This window comes from Pelophylax lessonae, assembly GCF_965119305.1.
Source record: "Pelophylax lessonae genome assembly, chromosome: 13".
NCBI classification, from domain to species: domain Eukaryota; kingdom Metazoa; phylum Chordata; class Amphibia; order Anura; family Ranidae; genus Pelophylax; species Pelophylax lessonae.
Window position 1 is genome coordinate 68,765,138 of NC_138780.1, and position 23,697 is coordinate 68,788,834.

A 23,697-nucleotide genomic window follows, 5' to 3' on the forward strand; every position below is an offset into this window, starting at 1 on the left:
TGGAAAAGCACAAAAGGGTGCCGTACCGGTACGGTTCCATGTAGTGGAAAAGCGCCATATAACAACCAATCTGTACATAAGTGCAAAAAATATTTATACATCGAACAAAACAAAAAGGAAAAACAGTGACTCCCCCCAAAAAACTATAAAAAAAGAACGATCAATAAAAGTCACCGTATATTGTGACAGTCTACTGAAAATAATTGTGATGATTTCCGTCCGTGATAATTTTAGGCAGCAACCCGATCTCTGCCTAAAGCCTGTGGTTAACCATTGGACATCATTTCCGGGAGTGGTGGAACACACGCCACCTGGGGGAGCTGCTGTTATCGGCGAGGGAGAGCGAGTTCCTAATTTACCTGGTCATAGTTGCCTAGGGGCACTGTACGAGTCTATGGAGCTGGTGCCGGTCAGGGCACTTTTAAATGTCGTTTTTAAACTTTTTGGGGTTTTATTAAATGGTGTTCCGCAATCACCTAGTCATTTGTTTTTTATACCAATTACCATCGAGTATCTGAGGAAGCTCTTCCTGTGGATTGGCTGTAACTTCAGAGGAGTTCATTAATCTTGCATTAGGTTTCATTTACCATACGATGCATCATGGTCCCTGGGACCTGGGGGCTCTGGTGAGCCCGTTGTATATCTGCACGTGGTGGAGCACCTGTTTTTTTTTTTTGGAGAAGAGCACCTATATTGCACTAGGATGGCTATATGGTCACAGAAATCATCACAATTATTTTCAGTTCACTGTCAAAATATACAGTGGACCTTTATTGATAGTTTCTTTTGGGGGAGTCCCTGTTTGTTTTTCCTTTTGTTTGATGTATTAAAAATGATTCATTTATGCAAATTTTGCACTTCTTTACACATTGGTTGTGATAGTGACCTCATCACAGAGGCCACAAGCACCAGATGTTATGTTTGCCAGGATCTGTGTATTTGATAATGCATTAGTAATATTTCACTAATCATGTGGATATTTTTAGTGGGGGAGGATTGAATAGGATATTGTATTCAATATATTTATATAACAGCGCCTCACTTTACTAGTATCTTATTGTTTGTTGTGTTGATAACATTTAAAGGGGCTGCGGTTATTGATAGGTTGCACTTTTTATCATGGTTGGCACAGTCTTGAGGTTTCTATGTTTAAGTTCTGATATTGTTTGTGCGGTTCTGTATACCTTATTGTAAAGTTTTTGAGATGTGTCATGTTCTATGTATGAGTACTATTTGTATGCTTGCACTGGCAATGCGACAACCTAAAGTATATGTGAACCTTCACCTTGTAAAACAACCCATTCAGTTTAAAATAGAAATGAAAGGCAAAACACTTTTGCATACCCATAAAAAAACAACATTAGAAGTATATTTTTCCCCTGTTTTATAAATTATCACATACCCTCTGTTCTCAGCTGCAAAAGGAGCTCAGAGAGCTAGGGGAGGAGAAACAGCAAAACACTGGTCTTCCCAGTGAAAGGCTGTGAGGGAGGGGGTTGGAGCATGCCAGCAGAAGTCTAATCATTGGAGGAGAGCAGGCAGAGTTCCTAGCACAGCCAGAAAACTGACTACGCTGTGCTCTCATGCCTAGTGTGTTCAATTTTTTTTATGGAAAAGTAGAAGAACTGGCAAAAACACCAGGGATTTCACACAAAGGAAACAGTGAAAAGAACAGGATACTTTTTTCATACAGGTATATGGTACAACAGACACATACTGTATCATAAATATAAAATTCTGGGGTAACATTTTTTAAATAAAGAATTAAAAAAAATATGGTTTTATATAAATAACTGTATCATCAAGAAGCTGTCTTTTGTGTTGCTAAATCTTTATACTTTTTTTTCCCAGGGGGGTGGGGTGGCCTTAGGTTAAAGTGAATGTTTCCTACACTGAGTGGTAGGTAGGAGAGTGTCTCTCATTACCAAAGATAAAGATGCAAGGAAGCAACATTTACAATTTTGACACCATAGATGGTTACAGTGATGATTTTAAACAGAACTGAATAACAACAGCTTGTACAGCAATTATATAGTATATAGATACTGTATATTTATTTAGTTTAACAAAGTCGATTTTTCTATTTTAAAATGTTTAAGTCCCAGGTACTGTTTTAGAATGATGCAGGTTTAAACGTTTTTTGTACTAGTGCGTTTTTAAAATGGCACCTGCTCTCCGCAGGGCCGAGCTTCAATCAGTGTTGGCACCATCAGCTATCAGTAACAACCACAGTGCAGCACAAAGCCCAGAAACTGATCAACTTATTTTCCAGGCTTAGTCCTGGACCACAGCTGTTCCTTATAAATAGGAGCACTCCATAGCTGAGTACTCCACAATGCTCCTGCATTGTGATTAACACAGAAGTGCTGTGACGTCAACTGTGATTCTTTTTAGGTTTCTTTGGAAAGCAAACAAAAAACAGCCAATTCATACTGGAAATCACACATGTAAGCATGACGCATACTCCCACAATTAAAGGGAAAGCACAATGGTTTCTAAGTGAGTACATTCTGATTCCCGATCTCAACAGTTTATCCGATATTATCTGATGGTGCAAGCATGAAAATTTTCCTCGTAGGATACCAGATTATACGATTCTTGTTTAATCAGAGTTGTTATCCGAAAATACAATACAAATACACTACAACACATTACATCAATTCCGAATTTTTATTCTGTCGTACGAGAATTTTTGTAACTTTAGTAACCTATTCAATTCCTACCTTTGACTAGCAAGCGAAAAAAGTCGGATAATCTGTTGTCCGCTTTTTAGATCATGTGTATGGGGCATTAAGCTCAACCCTGGGTGAAAAAAAAAAAAAAATTGACCCTTACAATGAGCGCCTTTCTCACTGCAAGGGTTATATGCTAGTTTCTGTCTATGGGGAAAGTCATACTTACCCTTATCCCTTGCTCCCTTGGCAGCAAATGTTCTTCAGTGTTGCAGATTGTGGGTAGGCCTTTGCTGACTCTGCATTGTAAGCAATGATGCCATAATGCCTGCGATTGATAAAAAGTGGCTTCAAGGGGGCTGGATGAACAGTTGTGAGAAGGACTGTGGGAGTGAGGCACAAGGTAAAGTATAACTGCCTTTTTGGTTTTCCTCCTAGATTAAAACAACCTTTTAACCCTTGCAGTGCAGGGGAAGCCCCCACACCATACCTGCAAACGAACCTCAAATCTCACCACAGTGATATCACTCATCCCTTTTCCACATATTCCCACTTCAATGACCAATGCACTGATGCAAACTTCTGTGCATGCCTAAAAAAAGCAACAGGATTCATGATTTAACCACTTCCATACAAGGCAGTTACACCCCCTTCCTGCCCAGACCAATTTTCAGCTTTCAGCACTCTCACACTTTGAATGACAATTGCTCAGTCATGCTACACTGTAACCAAACAAAAATTTTATATTTTTTTCACACAAATAGATCTTTCTTGTGGTGGTATTTGATCACAACTGGGTTTTTTTTGTGATTAAAGCAAAAAAAAAAAGCAAAAACATTTTTTTTTAGTTTCCATTATAAAATTTTGCAAAAAAATTATTTTTTCTTCATACATTTGGGCCAAAATTTACACTGCTACATATCTCTGGTAAAAATAACCAAAATTAGTGTATATTATTTAGTCTGTGTGAAAGGTATTGAGTCTAGAAGCCATGGTACCAATTACTGAAAATTGATCACACCTGATGTACTGACTGCCTAGCTTCTTTCTTGAGGCCCTGAAATGTCAGGACAGTACAAATACCCCCCAAATGACCCCCTTTTGGAAAGTAGACAGTCCAAGGTATTTAGTAAAAGGCATGGTGAGTTTTTTGAAGTTGTAATTTTTTCCCGCAATTCTTGGGAAAATGAAGAAAAAAAAAGTTGTCAATTTATAAGATATTTCTAACACATAGCATGTACACAGCAAAAATGACACCCCAAAATACATTATGCTGCTCTTCCTGAGTATGGTGATACCACATGTGTGAGACTTTTACACAGCCTGGCCACAAAAAGAGACTCAACATCCAAGTAGCACCTTCAGGCGTTCTAGGAGCATAAATAACTATAACTTTCTGACTACCTATCATACTTTTGAAGGCCCTAGAGCAACAAGACAATCTAAATGCCCACAAAATTACCCCATTTTTGAAAGCAAACACTCCAACGTATATTATATTATGATTCTTTTTAACATGTCATTTTTTTCCACAAGTTTTTGGAAAATGTGGGAAAAAATGTGCGAAAAATGTGGGAAAAAATGAAAACCTATTTCATTGGCTATTTACCTTGATTGGGGGTGGGCTCTGTCCGAGGGATTGGCCCCGACTGCCGTGCTGCGCGCCCCCGGGGACGTCATATGAACACCCCCCAGTTAAGAAGATTCACCCTCTCACTATCAATGATAATGGTAAACAGGACAAATAGAAAGTAAAAGAAAATCCCAAGTTTTGGGTTGTCCCCAGAAAAGTAATAGGAGGAGAAATCTTCCAATAGGGACACTAGTTCTAGTGACCTGGGGGCCCCAAAATAATTCCCTTAATTTGCAGGATCTTACTTCTTGTTTGGAAATGGGTTGTAAAGTAAAGAGAAATCTCCGCAATGGGACACAGATGGCAGAAAAAAAACTCTTACAGGGGTTATAATCCTTTCTTGCTTTATCCAAAATGAAAAAAAAAAAAATGTGCCTATAGTTCTACTACTACTTAAGGCCTGAAATCATCACAAAGCTACAGTTGTGCTCATAAGTTTACATACCCTGGCAGAATTTATGATTTCTTATGCATTTTTTAGATAATATGAATGATAACACAAACTTTTTTCACTCATGGTTAGTGTTTGGCTGAGGCTATTTATTATCAATCAACTGTGTTTTAGTCTTTTTAAATCATAATGAAATCATAAGCTACAAAAGGCACAGGAAATTTGGTCAGAATTGATGGCAAGATGAATGCAGTATGTTTTCAAAAAATACTCTAGGAAAATTTGCATTCATCAGCCCGGAAGCTGCGCATGGGACGTACTTGGACATTCCAACATGACAATGATCCTTAACACAAGGCCAAGTAAACCTGTCATTGGCTAGAGCAGAATAAAGTGAAGGTTCTGGACTGGCCATTTCAGTCAATATCATTGAGCCACTCTGGGGAGATCTCAAACGTGCAGTTCATGCAAGACTGCAAGACAGCCCAAGAATTTACAGGAACTGGAGGCTTTTTACGTGGAAGAATGGGCAGCTTTACCATCTGAGAAGAAAAAGAGCCTCATCCACAAATACTGCAAAAGACTTCAAGCTGTCATTGATGTTAAAGGGGGGAATACACGGTATTAAGACCTGGGGTATGTAAACTTTTGACCAGGGTTATTTGGGTAGTTTCTGTTGTCATTATGATTTAAAAAGAGTAAACACAGTTGACTGATAATAAATGGCTTCAGCCAAACACTAACCATGAGTGAAAGAAATGTTTTTGTGTTATTCATATTCTTGGAAAAATGGTCAAGAAATCATAAATTCTGCCAGGGTATGTAAACATATGAGCACAACTGTAGGTAAAAATTCACTTTGTGTTCTATATGCTCTTTTCCTTCAGCAGTAACAGATACAGTAGCGCACCTGATAAATAGCATCCTTTGGTATAATAAAACAGTGAAAGTCAATATTTACCCATTAAAGAAATATTATACTGGTTGATAGGTAATAACTATGTTATAAGAATATAAGTGAATGTTTCCTATCTCTCTGCTACACATGACGAGTGAATGCTGATCAAAGTAAATCCCACCATAGTTCTCCTAAAAGTATTTTCAACCAATAGACTTAAAATTTCTGCACTAGCAATCCGAATACCCCTGGACAGAGCTGTAGATGAGGCAGCTAAAGATAAAATGGTAAAACTCCACTACAGATCCCTGTATTTGTGATGCAATGTATCAAGCACACATTTATTATTCCGATTTTGAGCTTATGTTACAGAATCTGTTAATAAACAGTTTTCATGAACAGGGAAAAGTAGTTATAACATGTTTAAGTAAAGTAAAAGTAAATATTTAAGTAATGTTATTGGAGGAAGCAAAACCTTTTGGTACTTTGGCAGTTAGACAACACGTTTTTTTTTGGAAATAGTTTCTTAACCACTTTAGGACCGGAGGATTTTCCTGCTTAACACCCAGGCCACTTTTTTAAACTTGGCACTGCGCAACTTTAACTGACAATTGCGCGGTCATGCAACGCCGTACCCAAACATAATTTGCGTCCTTTTTTCCCACAAACAGAGCTTTCTTTTGGTGGTATTTGATCACCTCTGCGCTTTTCATTTTTTTGCGATATTAATAAAAAAAAGAGCAAAAATTTTGCAAAAAAATTGACATTTTCTACTTTGACAGTCAAAAAATATCCAATATATTCAATTTTTGTCATATATTTAGGCCAAAATGTATTTAGCTACATGTCTTTGACAAAAAAATTCTCAATGAGCATATTTTTAACCACTTTAAGACCGGAAGATTTTTTCCCATTCCTGACCAGGCTATATTTTGCTATTCGGCACTGCGTTACTTTAACGTACAATTGCGCGTTCGTGCGACACTGTGCCCAAATTAAATTTATGTCCTTTTTTCCCCACAAATAGAGCTATCTTTTGGTGGTATTTGGTCACATGTGCGATTTTTAATTTTCGGAAAACACAAAAAGAGCGACAATTTTGAAAAAAATAAACAATATTTTTCACATTCTGATATACAGTGGGGATCGAAAGTTTGGGCACCCCAGGTAAAAATTTGTATTAATGTGCATAAAGAAGCCAAGGAAAGATGGAAAAATATCCAAAAGGCATCAAATTACAGATTAGACATTCTTATAATATGTCAACAAAAGTTAGATTTTATTTCCATCATTGACACTTTCAAAATTACAGAAAACAAAAAAATGGCGTCTGCAAAAGTTTGGGCACCCTGCAGAATTTATAGCATGCACTGCCCCCTTTGCAAGGCTGAGACCTGCCAGTGTCATGGATTGTTCTCAATCATCGTCTGGGAAGACCAGGTGATGTCAATCTCATAGGTTTAAAATGCCCAGAATCATCTGACCTTGCCCCAACAATCAGCATCATGAGATATTCTAAGCAGTTGTCTAGAAAACTGAAAATGAAAATAGTTGACGCTCACAAAGCTGAAGAAAGGCTATAAAAAGGTAGCAAAGCATTTTCAGATGTCAATATCCTCTGTTCGGAATGTAATTAAAAAATGGCAATCATCAGGGACAGTGGAAGTTAAAGCAAGATCTGGAAGACCAAGAAAAATAGACAGAACAGCTCGCAGGATTGTGAGAAAAACAATTCAAAACCCATGTTTGACTGCACGATCCCTCCAGAAAGATCTGGCAGACACTGGAGTTGTGGTACACTATTCCACTATAAAGAGATACTTGTACAAATATGGTCTTCATGGAAGAGTCATCAGAAGAAAACCTCTATGTCCTCACCACAAAAATCAGCGTTTGAACTTTGCAAATGAACTATTAGACAAGCCTGATGCATTTTGGAAACCAGTTCTGTGGACCGATGAGGTTAAAATTGGTTGAGGTGAGCGAGGAGGCGTGCTGTGAGGTGAGCGAGGAGGCGCGCTGTGAGCCAGATGTGCGGGGAAGGCACTGAGAGAAGGACCAGAAGCCGGAAGCCGTGTTTGTGTGGCAGCGTGTGCAGCGCTGTGAGTGTGCGTGAGTGATTAGGAGCTGCGGGGGGATACGTACGGGGACCATCTGTGACCACCAAACGGCGGCGGCGGCAGAGGACGGCCAGGGGGGCTGAAGGACTGGGAGTGAGCTGGTGACCCGGAACAGCAGCACGCGAGTAGGTGACCGATCAGATGTTTGGCAGCTGGTGGGGGGGGGAACCAGAGGGGAATAGCTAGGGACTATTAGGCAACTGCTTGTGCTCTGTGACTGACAGCTCTGCGACCGACTACTCTGCGACTGACCGGGCTCTGCGACTGACCGGGCTCTGCGACTGACCAGGCTGTGCGAATGATCGGCTCTGCGACTGATCGGGCTGTGCGACTGAGTATTGTGCGCGACTGACCAGGCTGTGCGACTGAGAGTGTTGTGCGACAGAGTGTAGTGCGACTGACCGGGCTGTGCGTCTGACCGGACTGTGCGACTGAGAGTGTTGGGCGACTGTGAGCGTTGGGCGACTGTGAGCGTTGGGCGACTGTGAGCGTTGTGCAACTGAGTGTTGTGTGAATGTGAGTGTTGTGCGACTGACCAGGCTGTGCGATTGTGAGTGTTGTGCGACTGAGTGTCAAGTAAGTGTAGCGGAGTACCAGAGGGTGAGAAGGTAGAGTCAGGAAGCTAGGAAACAGCCACACAGGAAAGACTTTAATTACTAAATCCCCATTAGATTAGATTAGTAGGTACAATGCCCGGCGGGTGTGGAGATGCGATGTACATCTTGTGGTATGTATGCGTTCCTCGATCATGCGATTGAGGGCGGATACAAATGCACACAATGTAAGAACGTTGCTTCCCTGGAAGCTCAGGTCCTGAATCTAGGGAGGCAGCTGGCAACACTGAGCCGAATGTCCATACCAAAGGAGAGCAGGGATCGTACCCGTCAGGCGCAGGCAGGGGCCTGTACAGAGGTGAGTGGAGTATTGGAGGTGCAGGCATCAGAGCAGAGTAGAGGGGTGACAGTTAGGAGGGGTAGAAGGGGACAAGGCAAGGAGGCTGTCCTGGAGCACCCCAATAGATACGCCCGTTGCGTGATAATGGGGAAACCAGTCAGGGACCAGCATTGCTGGAGCAGAGTGACCCCTAGCTGCCAGGGGAAGAACTCCTCCATTGAGGCCGGGAGAAAGGGAAAGGAAAGACAGGTGATGAATCATTAGAAGGACAGAGAGGGCAATCTGTCACAAAGACCGTGGGCGCCGAACAGTCTGTTGTTTACCGGGCGCTCGGGTTCGGCACATCGCGGATCGGGTGGACAGATTACTCGGTGTGGCTGGGGAAGACCCAGCTGTCATGGTACACGTGGGTACCAATGACATAGGCAGAGGAAGATGGAGAGTCCTAAACGATTTCAGGGACTTAGGCGCTAAGTTGAGGAGTAGGACCTCCAAGGTAGTATTTTCAGAAATACTACCTGTACCTCGAGCCACACCAGAGAGGCAGCGGGAGATTAGGGAAGTTAACAAGTGGCTGAGGAGCTGGTGTAGTAAGGAGGGTTTCGGGTTCCTGGAGAACTGGGCCGACTTCTCAGTTGGCCACCGGCTCTTTGGTAGGGACGGATTGCACCTAAATGGGGAGGGTGCAGCCGTACTGGGTGAGAGGATGGCCACAAAGTTAGAGGGGCTTTTAAACTAGGTGATGGGGGGGGGGGGAGGGTACAGATGTAGAATTAGCCACTGGAAAGCAAGATTCAGAGGGCAGAAATGGGGGCATTAGCGGTAGGGTGTTCGGACCTCCTAAACCCAGGGTGGGTATGGGGAAAAAATCACAAGAGCAGCCTAAAAACATCAAATGAGGATATATGTAACCGGTCAAAATTACGAGGCTTGTATACCAATGCCAGAAGCCTGGCCAACAAGATGGGAGAGCTGGAGCTACTGATGTTTGAGGAGGACTTAGATTTTGTGGGGATAACAGACACTTGGCTTGACAGCTCTCATGACTGGATGGCGACCATTCAGGGGTATTCCCTTTATCGCAGAGATAAAGAAGGTAAAAAAGGGGGAGGGGTATGTCTGTATATTAAGAACAGTGTACAGGTAAATATGAGGGATGATATTAATAATGGAGCTATGGACGAGGCAGAATCCCTATGGGTAGAACTTCAAAGGGAAGGCACTGTGGGGAAGGTAATATTGGGCGTATGCTATAGGCCCCCCAACCAGAGGGAGGAGGTGGAGGCGGGCCTCCTTTTACAGATAGGATTGGCAGCAAGGATGGGAAATGTCATTATAATGGGGGACTTTAATTATCCAGATATAGACTGGGCAGAAGGATCCGCGCATTCAGCCAAGGCTCGGCAGTTCCTAAATGTTTTGCAGGACAATTTCATGGGTCAGATGGTGAACGCACCGTCAAGAAACAATGCGGTACTTGACCTACTGATTACCAACAATACAGACCTGCTCACGGATATAGAAATACGGGAGAACTTAGTAAACAGTGACCATAGGTCAATTTGTTTCAAAATTAATTATAGTAATAGGAAACACAAGGGCAATATAAGAACACTGAATTTCAAAAAGAGCCAATTTCCCAAAACTGCGCTCTCTGCTAGAAAATAGCAAATGGGATAGAACCCTGGGAACAAAGAACACGGAGGAAAAATGGGAGTGCTTCAAGAGCATACTTAACAAAAGGGATTGACCAGTGCATTCCAAAGGGAAATAAATGTAAAAGAGCAAAACTAAACCCTGGGTGGCTTAACTCCAACATAAAAATGCATATTAATGCTAAAGGAAAGGCCTTCAAAAAATACAAGGCTGAGGGGTCATTGGCAGCATTCAAGCATTACAAAGAGTGTAATAAGAAATGTAAAGACGAAATCAGGGCGGCTAAAATGGAACATGGGAGACATATAGCGGAAGAGAGTAAAAAGAACCCCAAAAAACTCTTTAAGTATATAAACAGTAAGAAAGCGAGGCCAGAACACATTGGCCCCATAAAAGACGATAAGGGAGTTTTGGCCACAGAGGACAGGGAAAAGGCGGTAGTGTTAAATAATTTCTTCTCTTCAGTCTTCACAAAAGAATTGGGGGGCTACACTAACCCAGCTTGTAAGGCCAAACTAAACAACACACCTCAGGAAATACCGCCATGGCTCACAGAAGATAGACTTAGAACTAAACTAGAAAAACTTAACATAAATAAATCACCGGGACCGGATGGCTTGCACCCGAGGGTTCTTAAGGAGCTCAGCCAGGTGATTGCCAGACCATTATTCTTGATCTTTAAGGATAGTTTACAGACGGGTATGGTGCCAGCTGATTGGAAAAAAGCCAACGTGGTACCAATATTTAAAAAAGGGTCCGAGATATATCCCGAGTAACTATAGGCCGGTCAGCCTAACATCAGTAGTCTGCAAGATTTGAGGAGATGTTAAGGGACCACATACAAGACTTTAGTAATGAAAACAGTATTATTAGTAGTAATCAGCATGGATTCATGAAAAATCGTTCTTGCCAGACCAATCTATTAACCTTCTATGATGAAGTGAGCTGCCACCTAGATAAAGGTAAGCCTGTGGATGTGGTGTATCTGGACTTTGCAAAGGCCTTTGACACCGTTCCCCACAAACGCTTACTGTTCAAACTAAGGAAGGTAGGTATGGACCATAAGGTGAGTACCTGGATAGAGAACTGGCTCCAGGGGAGGTTGCAAAGGGTGGTGATTAATGGGGAGTTCTGTCCTGGGGCCAATCCTGTTTAATTTATTCATAAATCTAGAGGAGGGGATATCAAGTAAAATCTCGGAATTTGCCGATGATACTAAACTAAGCATGCCATTATCTTCTGGGCAGGATGTGGAAACCTTACAAGCAGACCTGAACAAAATAATTGGGTGGGCAACTACAGATGAGGTTTAATGTTGAAAAATGTAAAGTAATGCACTTGGGTGCCAGAAACCAGAAAGCAAGCTATTCATTAGGGGGGAACCTCTGGGTGAGTCTAGGATGGAAAAGGACCTGGGGGTACTGGTAGACAACAGGCTTGGCAGTGGCATGCAATGCCAAGCCGCTGCAAGCAAAGCCAACAGAATACTGGGATGTATAAAAAAGGGGATTCACTCCAGAAATAAAGAGATTATTCTCCCACTCTACAAAACTCTGGTCCGGCCACATCTGGAGTATGCTGTCCAGTTCTGGGCACCGGTCCTCAGGAAGGATGTGCTGGAACTGGAGAAAGTCCAGAGAAGGGCAAAAAAAAATAATTAGGGGAATAGAGGACATCAGCTTTGAGGAAAGACTACAAGCACTGAACCTATTCTCTCTGGAGAAGAGACGATTGAGGGGGGATATGATATCAATGTACAAATACTGTACTGGCAACCCTAGCATATGGAAAAACCTATTCAGAGAAAGAGAATACAATAAGACACATGGCCACTCACTAAAACTAGAGGAAAGGCGGTTTAACCTTAAAATACGCAGGGGGATCTTCACTGTAAGAGCAGTAAGGATGTGGAATTCTCTTCCACAAGCAGTTGTGTCAGCAGGGAGCATTGATAGTTTCAAAAAACTATTAGATGGGCACCTTAAAGACCACAACATACAGGAGTATACAATGTACGGTTAACAGCAAACACACACACACACACACACACACACATCATAGGTTGAACTGGATGGACTGATGTCTTTTTTTCAACCTCACAAACTATGTAACTATGTAAATTGAACTTTTTGGCCGGAATAAGCAAAGGTACGTTTGGAGAAGGGGCACAGAATTTAATGAAAAGAACCTCTGTCCAACTGTTAAGCATGGGGGTGGATCAATCATGCTTTGGGGTTGTATTGCAGCCAGTGGCACAGGGAACATCTCACGAGTAGAAGGAAAAATGGATTTAGTAAAATTTCAGCAAATTTTGGATGGTAACTTGATGCCATCTGTGAAAAAGCTGAAGTTAAAGAGAGGATGGCTTCTACATATGGATAATGATCCTAAACACACCTCAAAATTCACGGGGTATTACATCAAGAGGCGTAAACTGAAGGTTTTGCCATGGCCTTCACAATCTCCTGACCTCAACATAATTTAAAATCTATGGATAGATCTTAAAAGAGCAGTGCGAGACAGGCAGCCCAGAAATCTCAAAAAACTGGAAGACTTTTGTAAATCAGAATGGGCAAAGATACCTCAAACAAGAATTGAAAGACTCTTGGCTGGCTACAAAAAGTGTTTACAAGCGGTGATACTTGCCAAAGGGGGCAGTACAAGATATTAACTCTGCAGGGTGCCCAAACTGTTGCAGACGCCATTTTTTGGTTTTCTGTTATTTTGAAAGTGTAAATGATGGAAATAAAATCTAACTTTTGTTGACATATTATAAGAATGTCTAATCTGTAATTTGATGCCTTTTGGAGATTTTTCCATCTTTCCTTGGCTTCTTTATGCACATTAATACAAATTTTTACCTGGGGTGCCCAAACTTTCGATCCCCACTGTATAACATTCTCCCAAAAAAATGTATAAATCAAATTTTTTTAACATTTTATGCCAATTTGTTTTATGCTACATATTTTTGGTAAAAAAAAAAAAAAAATCACAATAAGCGTATTTTCATTGGTTTGTGCAAAAGTTATTGCATTTACTAACTACGGGAAAGATTTGTCATTTTTATTGTTTATTTTTTTTTTTTACTCGTAATGGCGGCGATCTGCGATTTTTTTTTGCGGGACTGCGAGATTGCGGCGGACAAATCGGACCCCTAACTGACATTTTTGACACTTTTGGGGGGACCAGTGACATTACTACAGTAATCAGTGCTATAAATATGCACTGTTACTGTAATCATGACACTGGCAGGGAAGGGGTTAACTCTGTTGGTAATCAAGGGGTTAAATGTGTGCCTCATGCTTACTGACGTGTGTGGGGGGGAGGGTATTGTGTGACACAGACACAGATCGCAGGTTCAGCTATGCTGAATCTTGTGATCTGTCCCTGCCTGTCACAGAGGAGATCCGCCTGCTTTGTCTACACAAGCGGGCGGATTTCCTCACCCTTTTCCTGGCGATCGGGGAAGAGCGTAGGTGATCACCACTGCCTCTCCTCCCCTGGCCCGACTCCCGCTGTGTCTGAATACAGCGGGAGCGAGCCTCCGGCGGCGCGCACGCACCGCCGAAAGAGGGAGGAATCCTACGTCGCTGGACCCAGCGAGGCCGCTCTGCTGCAGTAGCAGCACCATGAGCTGTCGGCAAGTGGTTAAAGTGTATCTATTGTCAAAATTTTAAATCCTTTATCCATTTCTACATTATATTTCAATTATTTGTAGCCTGCTCAAAATCTGAACAGTCTCAAAGTTTGTAAATCTACTTTTTAAAGAGACCCACACATTTATTTCCTGGAATTCTGTGACATGTATTCACTATGCCCTGTGGGTAGGCACTGCTGTGCCCACATTTCACAGAGCCTTAACTACAGAGGTGCTGAGAAGAGGAATTTCAGGAGGTGGAGTCAGTACAGGAAGGCAGGCAGCAAGGTACCATGGGATATGTAGTCCTTAGAAATTTAGAGTAAACCAAAAGGAATGAGAATAGAATCCAGAAACTAGTGGAAAGAGATGGCCAGGTGACAGGCAGCACTCACCACGTAACAGGAGATTTTTCAAGTTTACTTCAAATTGTCAAAAATAACTATTGTCTGTACTGCTAATAAAATGCTGATGTTATAAAATGAGAGTGTATGCCGTGACTATAGATCTACTTTAAGATAATTGTAAACATAAACTCACCTATAAATTTAATGCGTCCAGAGCTCAGTAATGTTGGATCATCTTTTTTTACATTCTCAGTTGCATCTTGGACAAGTTGATCAATATGGTCAATGCCAACAACTTTTCCTGTGGGGCCTACCTAAGAAGAAAGAACATTTATCAATTGGCTGTCAGTCTAAAAACGAGATTGTTCTGGTACCTTAGTTTTGTTCATCTTATAAGTGTATTGAGACATTTCTAAAACCTTTTGCTATTTGTCTTGTGTGGTATGTACATCGCTGTAAAATTCACAAATTAAAAACAAAGTAGTAGTAGGTTACTTGACCTTAAAAGGGAAGCTATTATTTTTTTCAGTAATTTTATTTTATTTTTAATAACATTTACAAGTTTACAAATATATGGGTTTATCTTGTTGTTAATTTGTATAATATTTTTTTTTACTAAAAATTTTTTTTTTAACACGGAGTACATCATGACACTCAGACTGCAAAGCATGCTAACAATGACAGCTGAACATGAAGTTTGGTATTCTTGTCTATTTCTAACATAGCAGCAGAAAGATCTCTTACGGCTTTCCTGCTATTACACACAGCTCCACCTGCTAGATGCAATTGGTATAAATCCGGGGTCCTCAATAGGCGGACTCCGGGCCGCCTCCGGACCCACACGGATTAAAATCTGGACCGCCGAAGCGGTCTGCTTCCTTCTGTCTCAGCGGGGGACAGAATGGAGAGGATCGGGAGGATCGGACTGGCTGTGTTTAGCGCTGCATGATTACAAAAAGCCGAGTACAAGTTCTTCTGCGGCGGAGAGGATGTCCTACAAAGTCCCGCCTCCTGGGCCGGCTGTTACCTATGATAGACAGAACACTGGTGACGTCTATCATAGGAGCCGGTGTCCAGGAGGCGGGACTTTGTAGGACATCCTCTCCGTCGGGTAAGAAGAACTTGTACTCGGCTTTTTGTAATCATGCAGCGCTAAACACAGCCACTCCGATCCTCTCAATTCTAACCCCCCCCCCGCTGATGACAGAAGGAAGCAGACCTCGGCGGTCCAGATTAATGGGGGCACGCACACTGGTCACTGCATTATTGGGGGCACAAACACTTTTCACTCTGCATTATTGGGGGCACGCACACTGGTCACTGCATTATTGGGGGCACAAACACTGGTCACTGCATTATTGGGGGCACAAACACTGGTCACTCTGCATTATTGGGGGCACGCACACTGGTCACTGCATTATTGGGGGCACAAACACTGGTCACTGCATTATTGGGGGCAAGCACACTGGTCACTCTGCATTATTGGGGGCAAGCACACTGGTCACTCTGCATTATTGGGGGCACAAACACTGGTCACTCTGCATTATTGGGGGCACAAACACTGGTCACTCTGCATTATTGGGGGCACGCACACTGGTCAATCTGCATTATTGGGGGCACACACACTGGTCACTGCATTATTGGGGGCACACACACTGGTCACTGCATTATTGGGGGCACACACACTGGTCACTGCATTATTGGGGGCACACACACTGGTCACTCTGCATTATTGAGGGCACACACACTGGTCACTCTGCATTATTGGGGGTACACACACTGGTCACTCTGCATTATTGAGGGCACACACACTGGTCACTCTGCATTATTTGGGGCACACACACTGGTCACTCTGCATTAATGGGGGCACACACACGGTTGCTCTGCATTAATGGGGGCACGCACATGGTCACTCTGCATTAATGGGGGCACGCACATGGTCACTCTGCATTAATGGGGGCACGCACATGGTCGCTCTGCATTAATGGGGACACGCTCTGCATTAATAGGGGCACACACATGGTCGCTCTGCATTAATGGGGGCACACACATGGTCGCTCTGCATTAATGGGGACACCCTCTGCATTAATGGGGGCACACACATGGTCGCTCTGCATTAATGGGGGCACGCACATGGTCGCTCTGCATTAATGGGGACACGCTCTGCATTAATGGGGGCACACACATGGTCGCTCTGCATTAATGGGGGCACACACGGTCACTCTGCATTAATGGGGGCACGCACATGGTCGCTCTGCATTAATGGGGGCACGCACATGGTCACTCTGCATTAATGGGGGCATGCACACTGGTTGCTTTTCATTAATGGGGGCACGCACAATGGTCGCTCTGCATTGGATGGGGGCAAGTTTTGGGGAATGCCTTTTTTTGTTGTTGGCGTTCTGTATTTGGAATTTGACGGTCACTTTTCCGGACCTCGGACTGAATGGAAAATTTGTAAGTGGACCTTTCAAGTTTACATTTGAGTACCCCTGGTATAAATGAACCCTTCATATACAACATATCAAATTTACATTATTAAAGGAAATAAATAATCACAACACTATCTGCCTGGAGTTTGCATGTTCTCCCTGTGCCTGCGTGGGTTTACTCCGGTTTCCTCCCACACTCCAAAGACATGCTGGTAGGTTAATTGGATCCTGTATAAAATTGGCCTTACTATGTGTATGTATGAATGTGAGTTAGGGACCTTAGATTGTACGCTCCTTGAGGGCAGGGACTGATGTGAATGTGCAATGTATATGTAAAGCGCTGCGTAAATTGACAGCTCTATATATAAGTACCTGAAATAATAATAATAATCATAAATAAAATGCTTTGTACACACAGGCCGAATATTGGCCAGTTCAACAGAAACTGGCTGACATTCGGCTCGTTTGTTTAGCAGCATGTCCGACAGAAGCCGGTCGAAAGTCTGGCTTCTGCATAACGGGCATGTCAGATAAAAACATCTGCCGATCAGCATGTGATCACAGGTAATGGCTGTAAGCGCTGATCAATGCGGTCATTATTTTCTGCAACTAAGGGCTGCTGATTTGCTGCAGGTTTGAAGCCACTTCCAGGCTACATCCATGCACTCCAAGGTAAGCCATAGACTGTTCGATTCTCAGCCGGAACCTGCTGAGATTTAAACCCTGTTTGGGCAGGCTGAATGTAACAAGTTGATCAATCAATCAACTTGGGTACAACCAGCCTGCGTATTTACTTGCAATTATCGCTAGCGGCTGCTATAGCTGCTAGAAATAATCACTGTCTTCTCCAGGAAGGGACAACTTACCCCACCAGGAGAAGACAATTACTCGCCAGGAGGGATTCCCCTGTCTGTGTTAATGGGGCAATCGTGTAAATTCCTTTCCTGCAACCCGTGGTTGCAGTAAATAAATTCTCACCATCTATGGTTTGGCTTATAATGCATGGCCTTTCTCAGGGCTGGTTTCCTCATGGTGAATGTGTAATGTGTGTTAAACGAGTCACTTGCGGTTTCTATCAGAAGCCTGTGTGACAGGGTGACTACATGAGAGCACAATAGGGAGACAGGAACAGAGAACTGTTACCCTCTAAGAGGAAATGAGTGAACATAGACCATCATGGCAGGATCACCAGGTATTATTTTACACTGAATGCTGCAGATATAAACATTTTAAAAAATGCTTTAGAAATGATGGCATGTTAAAGCTTATATTTTTTATATATTGTGTAATTATATGTTAATCAAGTTTACATTAACTTTGATGCGGTATTGTTTTAATTAAAAATAAACTACAACAAATAACTAAATTTGTCTTGACATCAGCCCCCTATTATTCCTCGAACAACAGCACTTAGAAAACGGAGTGGCAGCACTTGGAGTCAATCAGGCGTGTGGAGAGAAAACTTGTGCCAAAAGGAAATACGATGAAAGAAGGAAGAAGCAAAGAGAGATGTGTGCAGCTGTGTAACATACAGAGCTCCTTTGCAAACCATCCTGTCCCATGTCACTGCACACCCTTGCTTGATAAATGTTGCATTTAGGAGGTACACCGCTTAGACTATGTCTAAAAGAAGACTGCCAAGGCAGACACCTAGCCCTTGATGGTACTCAAGGCCAACTTCTGCTCAACACCTCAATGCCACCGAACAGGAACGAGGATGATAAACACTGATCAACTCACACCACGAAATTTACTATACACTTTTCACGTACAATGGTAAACCTTCCTAGGAGGTAGGACTTTCTCGCCTTCAGCAGTGTCAGAATCACCGACCCAGGTAGACTTCTATCCTTTAGCACCTGGCTTTCAACAGCCAGGCCATCAAAGCCAGTCATTGTAAAGCAGAAAGGAAGAAGATCTTGGGACAGCAGGTCCTTCCTGAGAGGCAGACTTCAAGGGAGGTCAGCGACCAAATGCACTAGGTTGGCGTACCAAGACTGGCGAGGACAGTACGGGGCCACCAGAATGACCAAAATCCCTTTGGCTTCGATCCTGCGCAGAAGCCGCAGAAGAAGCCTGAGAGGAGGGACGGCGTAGATCAAATGATACTGGCCCCACGGGGCCACCAGAGCATCTGTGGCGTCCGCCAGAGGATCCCGTGACCGAGCCACAAACCTTGGTACCTTTCTATTGAGCCGAGACGCCAATAGATCCACCCCAGAGGTGCCCCACCGCAGAAATATCAGATGAAACACGTCCCGATGAAGGGACCACTCCCGATGGACCAACGCCTGCCAACTGATATAGTCCACCTGCCAATTTCCCACACCTGGTACGTGTACAGTAGAGAGGGCCGTAACAAAGCATTCTGCCCACTGGAGAATGCTGGAGACCTCCATAGCAGCCAGTACACTTTTTGTTCCGCCCTGATGATTGACATAAGCCACCACCGTGGCACTGTCTGACTGGATCCGTACCAGGAGCCCCTGGAGCCGATCCGTCCAGTGATCCAGGCACAGCCTGATCGACCGAAGTTCCAAAACATTGATCAGTAGTCTGGATTCTTCCAGCGTCCAAAAACTCTGAGGGGGGCTCAGCCCCAGAACACCTCCCCATCCGGACAAACTGGCATCAGTCGTGACAGATGTCCCAATACAAAGGGAGAAAAAACTTGCCCTGCCAAAGAGTCAAAAAGCAAAGTCATAAGACCAGGGAACCCCTGATTTCCTGGCTTAGCCGAATCTGATTGTCCAGGGACACTTTTCCCACTGCACAAAAATATCTCTCTGGAGGGACCTCGTATGGAACTGTGCAAACTGGACCGCCCCAAAAAAGGTAGACACCATCAGGCCCAGCACTCGCATGCAAGTCTGGAGGGAAGACCTTCTACAGGAGAGTAACAGATGAATTGCAGCATGAAACTTCTGGAGTTTGTCCAGAGCAAGAAACACTCTGGCCAGAGCTGAATCCAGAGTCAGATCCAGATAATCTGATTTTCTAAAAGGAATCAGGGCAGACTTCTGGTAGTTTAGAAGCCAACCAAATTCCTTCAAGGTCTGGAGAGTAATCTCCACGTCGTCCATCAATGCCGATGAGGACTCTGCTTGCAAGAGGAGGTCATCCAAGTAGCCCAGCACAGCAATCCACCGCTGACGTAGCAAGGCCAGAACCGTGGCCAGCACCTTCGTGAAAACCCGAGGAGCAGAGGCGAGACCAAAGGGTAACGCCACAAACTGATAGTTCTCCCTCCCAGAGCAAATCGGACCAAATGCTGGTTTCGGGGACATATTGGAATGAGCAAGTAAGCATCTTTGATGTGAATAGAGGCCAGGAAATCCCCCTGATGTAGGGATGCCACCACCGTGCGAATGGATTCTATTCTGAATTTCAATTTTTTTTTTTTTAATTCTTTTTATTAATTTTCAAAACACAACATACAGAACAGAGGCTTATGGGCATACCCAGGCTCGACAACACAGATCCCGCTAACACAACCCACACTCGAGCAACAAAAAAACAAAAAAAAAAAAACAAAAATATAATAAAAGACCAAGGATACAGGTCGCAATCCCGGAAGGGACAGCAATAGTGGTTAGACGTGTGATGAAGCCCAGGACCTCAGACCAAAAACCCTGGAGGGACGGACAGTGCCAGACCATATTGGCGTAGGAGGGAGTGGCAGAACCACACCTCCAGCAAACATCTGGAATGCCAGGAGACACTCTATGCAACCTGGAGGGGGTAAGATGAAACTTATGCAGAATCTTGAACTGTATCAGGCGATCTCTGGAGGACACCAAATGTTTAAAGGGATAATCCCAGACATCCTCCCAATCCTCTGAATCCAATTCCGGCATCTCCGCCACCCAGAATGCCTTCAATCTCCCCAGACCCACATGCACGTTGGGCGTTAGGGACCTGTATATAGAGGAGAGTGGTTTTTGAAGGTCCTCATCCCGGAGGACCAGTTCCAGGTCTGCCGGAGTCAAGTTCAGGGGGAGTTCCCCAAACTGATTTCGAAAGGCATGGCGGAGCTGCAGGAACCGGAAAAAGTAAGAGTTGGGGAGATCAAACCTGCTTTTCAATTGGTCGAAGCTAAGAAGGACACCCTCCGGACAAATGTGAGAAAGACATCAGATTCCCTTAGTAGCCCAGATAGATGGATCAGGGACAGAGAGGAATTCAGGCAGTTCCGGGTTGCGCCATAAGGGAAGGTTCGGAGACCGCCGACCAGGGTCAGTTTTGGAATAGGGGGAGATCAAAGTCCAGGCCCTGATGACTTCCCTCATGGAGGTCGTAAGGGGGTACGGAGCCCTGGGTCCCCGATATAGGGCGTTACGCAACGCCTCATATGATCCTAGCAGGGCCGCCTCTAGAACCACAGCGGAGTTAGCTTCGTCAGAAGAGGCTGCGGAGCCGCGGGGCCAGGTCAGCTATATACATCTTATACCAATCCCCCGGCAAACCATCTGGGCCCGGGGTTTTTTCAGGGGGGAGAGAGCGAATAGCTGTCTCCACCTCCTCCAGGGAGAAGTCTGCTTCCAAAGCCGCAGCTTCCTCCACCGACAGGGATGGAAGGGAGAAATCTCCCAAGTACCCAAGGTCCACCGCAGGCCGCATAGAGGGAGGTACCGAATACAAATTGTGATAGTACTTCCTGAACTCGTCCAAAATGACAGCTGGGTCAGAGGAAGTGCCACCCGCCTCCAACTGGATAAGGGGGACAACAGTCTGCATTCTAGAATCAGCCACCAGGTTAGCCAAAAGTCTCCCGTTCTTGTCCCCACTTTCGAAAATCTTAGCTTTAAGTGTGCCCACGTCCGTCAAAGCTGCCGCAGACACATGTGAATGAAGTGCCCTCTGGGCCTGGGCCAGGGAGGAGTGCGCCTCGGGAGACGGGTCTAAGGCAAACTCCGACTCAGCCAGCGCCACTCCCTCCTCCAACGCCTGCAACTCCGCAGCGCCCTCCACCCTGGCCGCTTTAACAGCACTAATGTAGTCACCACGTATGGTGGCCTTAAAGGCGTCCCAACACATCGAGGGCGTAGCAGTACCAACGTTGTGTTCCCAGTATTGGGAAATTTCGCCCCGCACCGTCTCCTCCACTCCAGGGTCCCGCAGCCACCTGGTCCCCAGTCTCCAGCACTCACCCCCCCTCCGGCTCCCCAGCTCCAGCAACAACTCCAGTGGGGAGTGGTCCGAGATGCCGGAAGGTAGGTACACCGCCGAAACCACAAATGGGAGCACCAGAGGCGGGCAGAACGCAAGATCAATGCGTGATCCTGAATGGTGAGGCGCCGACACATGTGAGAAGTGGCGAGACAGTGGGTTTTTCCATCGCTACAGCTCAGTGAGCTGCAGCGCGGAAACCCAACCGACCAGGTCCGTGCACTCATGCCTGGTCGGGTTAGATGTGTCGAGCGCCCCATCCAGGATGCCATTGAAGTCACCAGCCCAAAAGACCCCCGGAGCAGAGAACCCAGCCAGGTGGTCATAAATTTGGTACAACACAGAGCCGGAAAAGGGAGGAGGCACATATACATTGACAAAAACGTACAGCTTATCTTCAATTCGTAAAGCAAGGATAATATAACGACCTTTCGGGTCCGTAATGACCTGTTCAACATGGCAAGGCAGGGATTTGTTGATGAGGATGGAAACCCCCCTTGCATACGAGGAGTACGTGGCATGGAAGGAGTGCCCCACCCAGCACCGACGCAATGCCAGTACTGAGCTGCCCATTAAATGCGTCTCCTGCAGAAATAAGATATGTGGTTTGTGCGATTGTAAAAATTTGAACAGCAAAGCCCGCTTGAATTTGTTAAGGCCTCGCACATTCCACGACAGCAGTCTAATGCGTCCCGCCATGGAACCAGATCAGAATTGACAACAGGAGAGCACCCAAGGGGCAGGAGGACCTCCGCACCACACACTCCCTCCCGCCCAGGACGACCACACTGGACCACACAGACATCAGAACTCGGCACCAACATAAAGCACTTACTGTCAAACCCATACATAGGACATTATACATCGAACCAGCAGCCAAGACAAAAGTAAAAATAAAAAAGGAGCAGCAAAAATCCATAAAAAAAAAAATCAACCAGTTCCCAAAAAAACCCTCCCTGCTGACCAGGAAAACAAAAACAGCCTGGTACAGCTTCATCCCGTAAAAAAAATAACAACGTCCGCGGTGGAACAGGGAACAGTCACCTTAGTCCGCGGACATAGGGCCCGGGGGGGGCTCCACCCGGCGACAGGTGGGTGGGGAACGACCCCCCCGCACGATCAGTTCTGATGTAGAGGGTATGGAGCAATCAAAGTCCACAGTGCAAGCAGGAGAATAATCGCCACTGAGTTCAGCAGTACAGGAGAGCTCCGAGAGCTCCCAATAGCAAGTGGACTCAACAGGATATCGAACAGTTAACAATGGATGGAAAAAGCAACCCCATCCAGGTTCCAAAAGGGGCAAAATAAAACAGAGGTGTACAGGAGGGTCATGAGGAGAGGAGAAAAAAGTTAGGGGAGAAAATCATGGCACAGGCAAAAAAAAAAAAAAAAGGGGGGGGGGGACAGGACAAGGGGGACCGAACACCACGGCAGGGAAGGATCCACCAGCCCCTTAGGGAAGGGCAAAAGGAAAATGGGAACACAGCAACCGGGGGCCAAGGAAAGGAGATCCGAGGCATCTTCACAGGTAGACAGTCCCCAGGGGCCGGTACTCACACATCTCAGCGCAGGGCCTGCAGCCAGGCATCAGCTTCGTCCGGAGTGTTGAAGAAGCGCACTGATCCATCATGAGTGACACGGAGACGACTGGGGTACAGCATGCCATACTGGACCCCCTTCTCTCTCATCCGGCGTCTGACATCAGTGAAAGATTTCCTTTTCCTTTGAAGCTCTGACGAAAAGTCAGCATACAGTTGAACACAGGTGTTTTCAAAGCGCAACTTCGGGTGCTTGCGCGCTTCGCCCAAGATCCGGTCCCGGTCCCTGTAGTTCAAGAAACGAACCAGG

The 23,697-nt window shown here is 44.7% G+C and overlaps 1 protein-coding gene across 2 annotated transcripts in view; it reads right to left on the reverse strand.

The window, feature by feature from the left end:
• Positions 1-23,697, reverse strand: part of LOC309543350 (protein-L-isoaspartate(D-aspartate) O-methyltransferase-like) — a 128,948-nt gene that overhangs the window by 48,444 nt on the left and 56,807 nt on the right. For both annotated transcript variants that reach the window (XM_082242818.1, XM_082242817.1), the window contains exon 6: positions 14,442-14,562. In XM_082242818.1, coding sequence (XP_082098944.1) covers positions 14,442-14,562 — 121 coding nt within the window. The remainder of the gene's footprint in view (positions 1-14,441; positions 14,563-23,697) is intronic.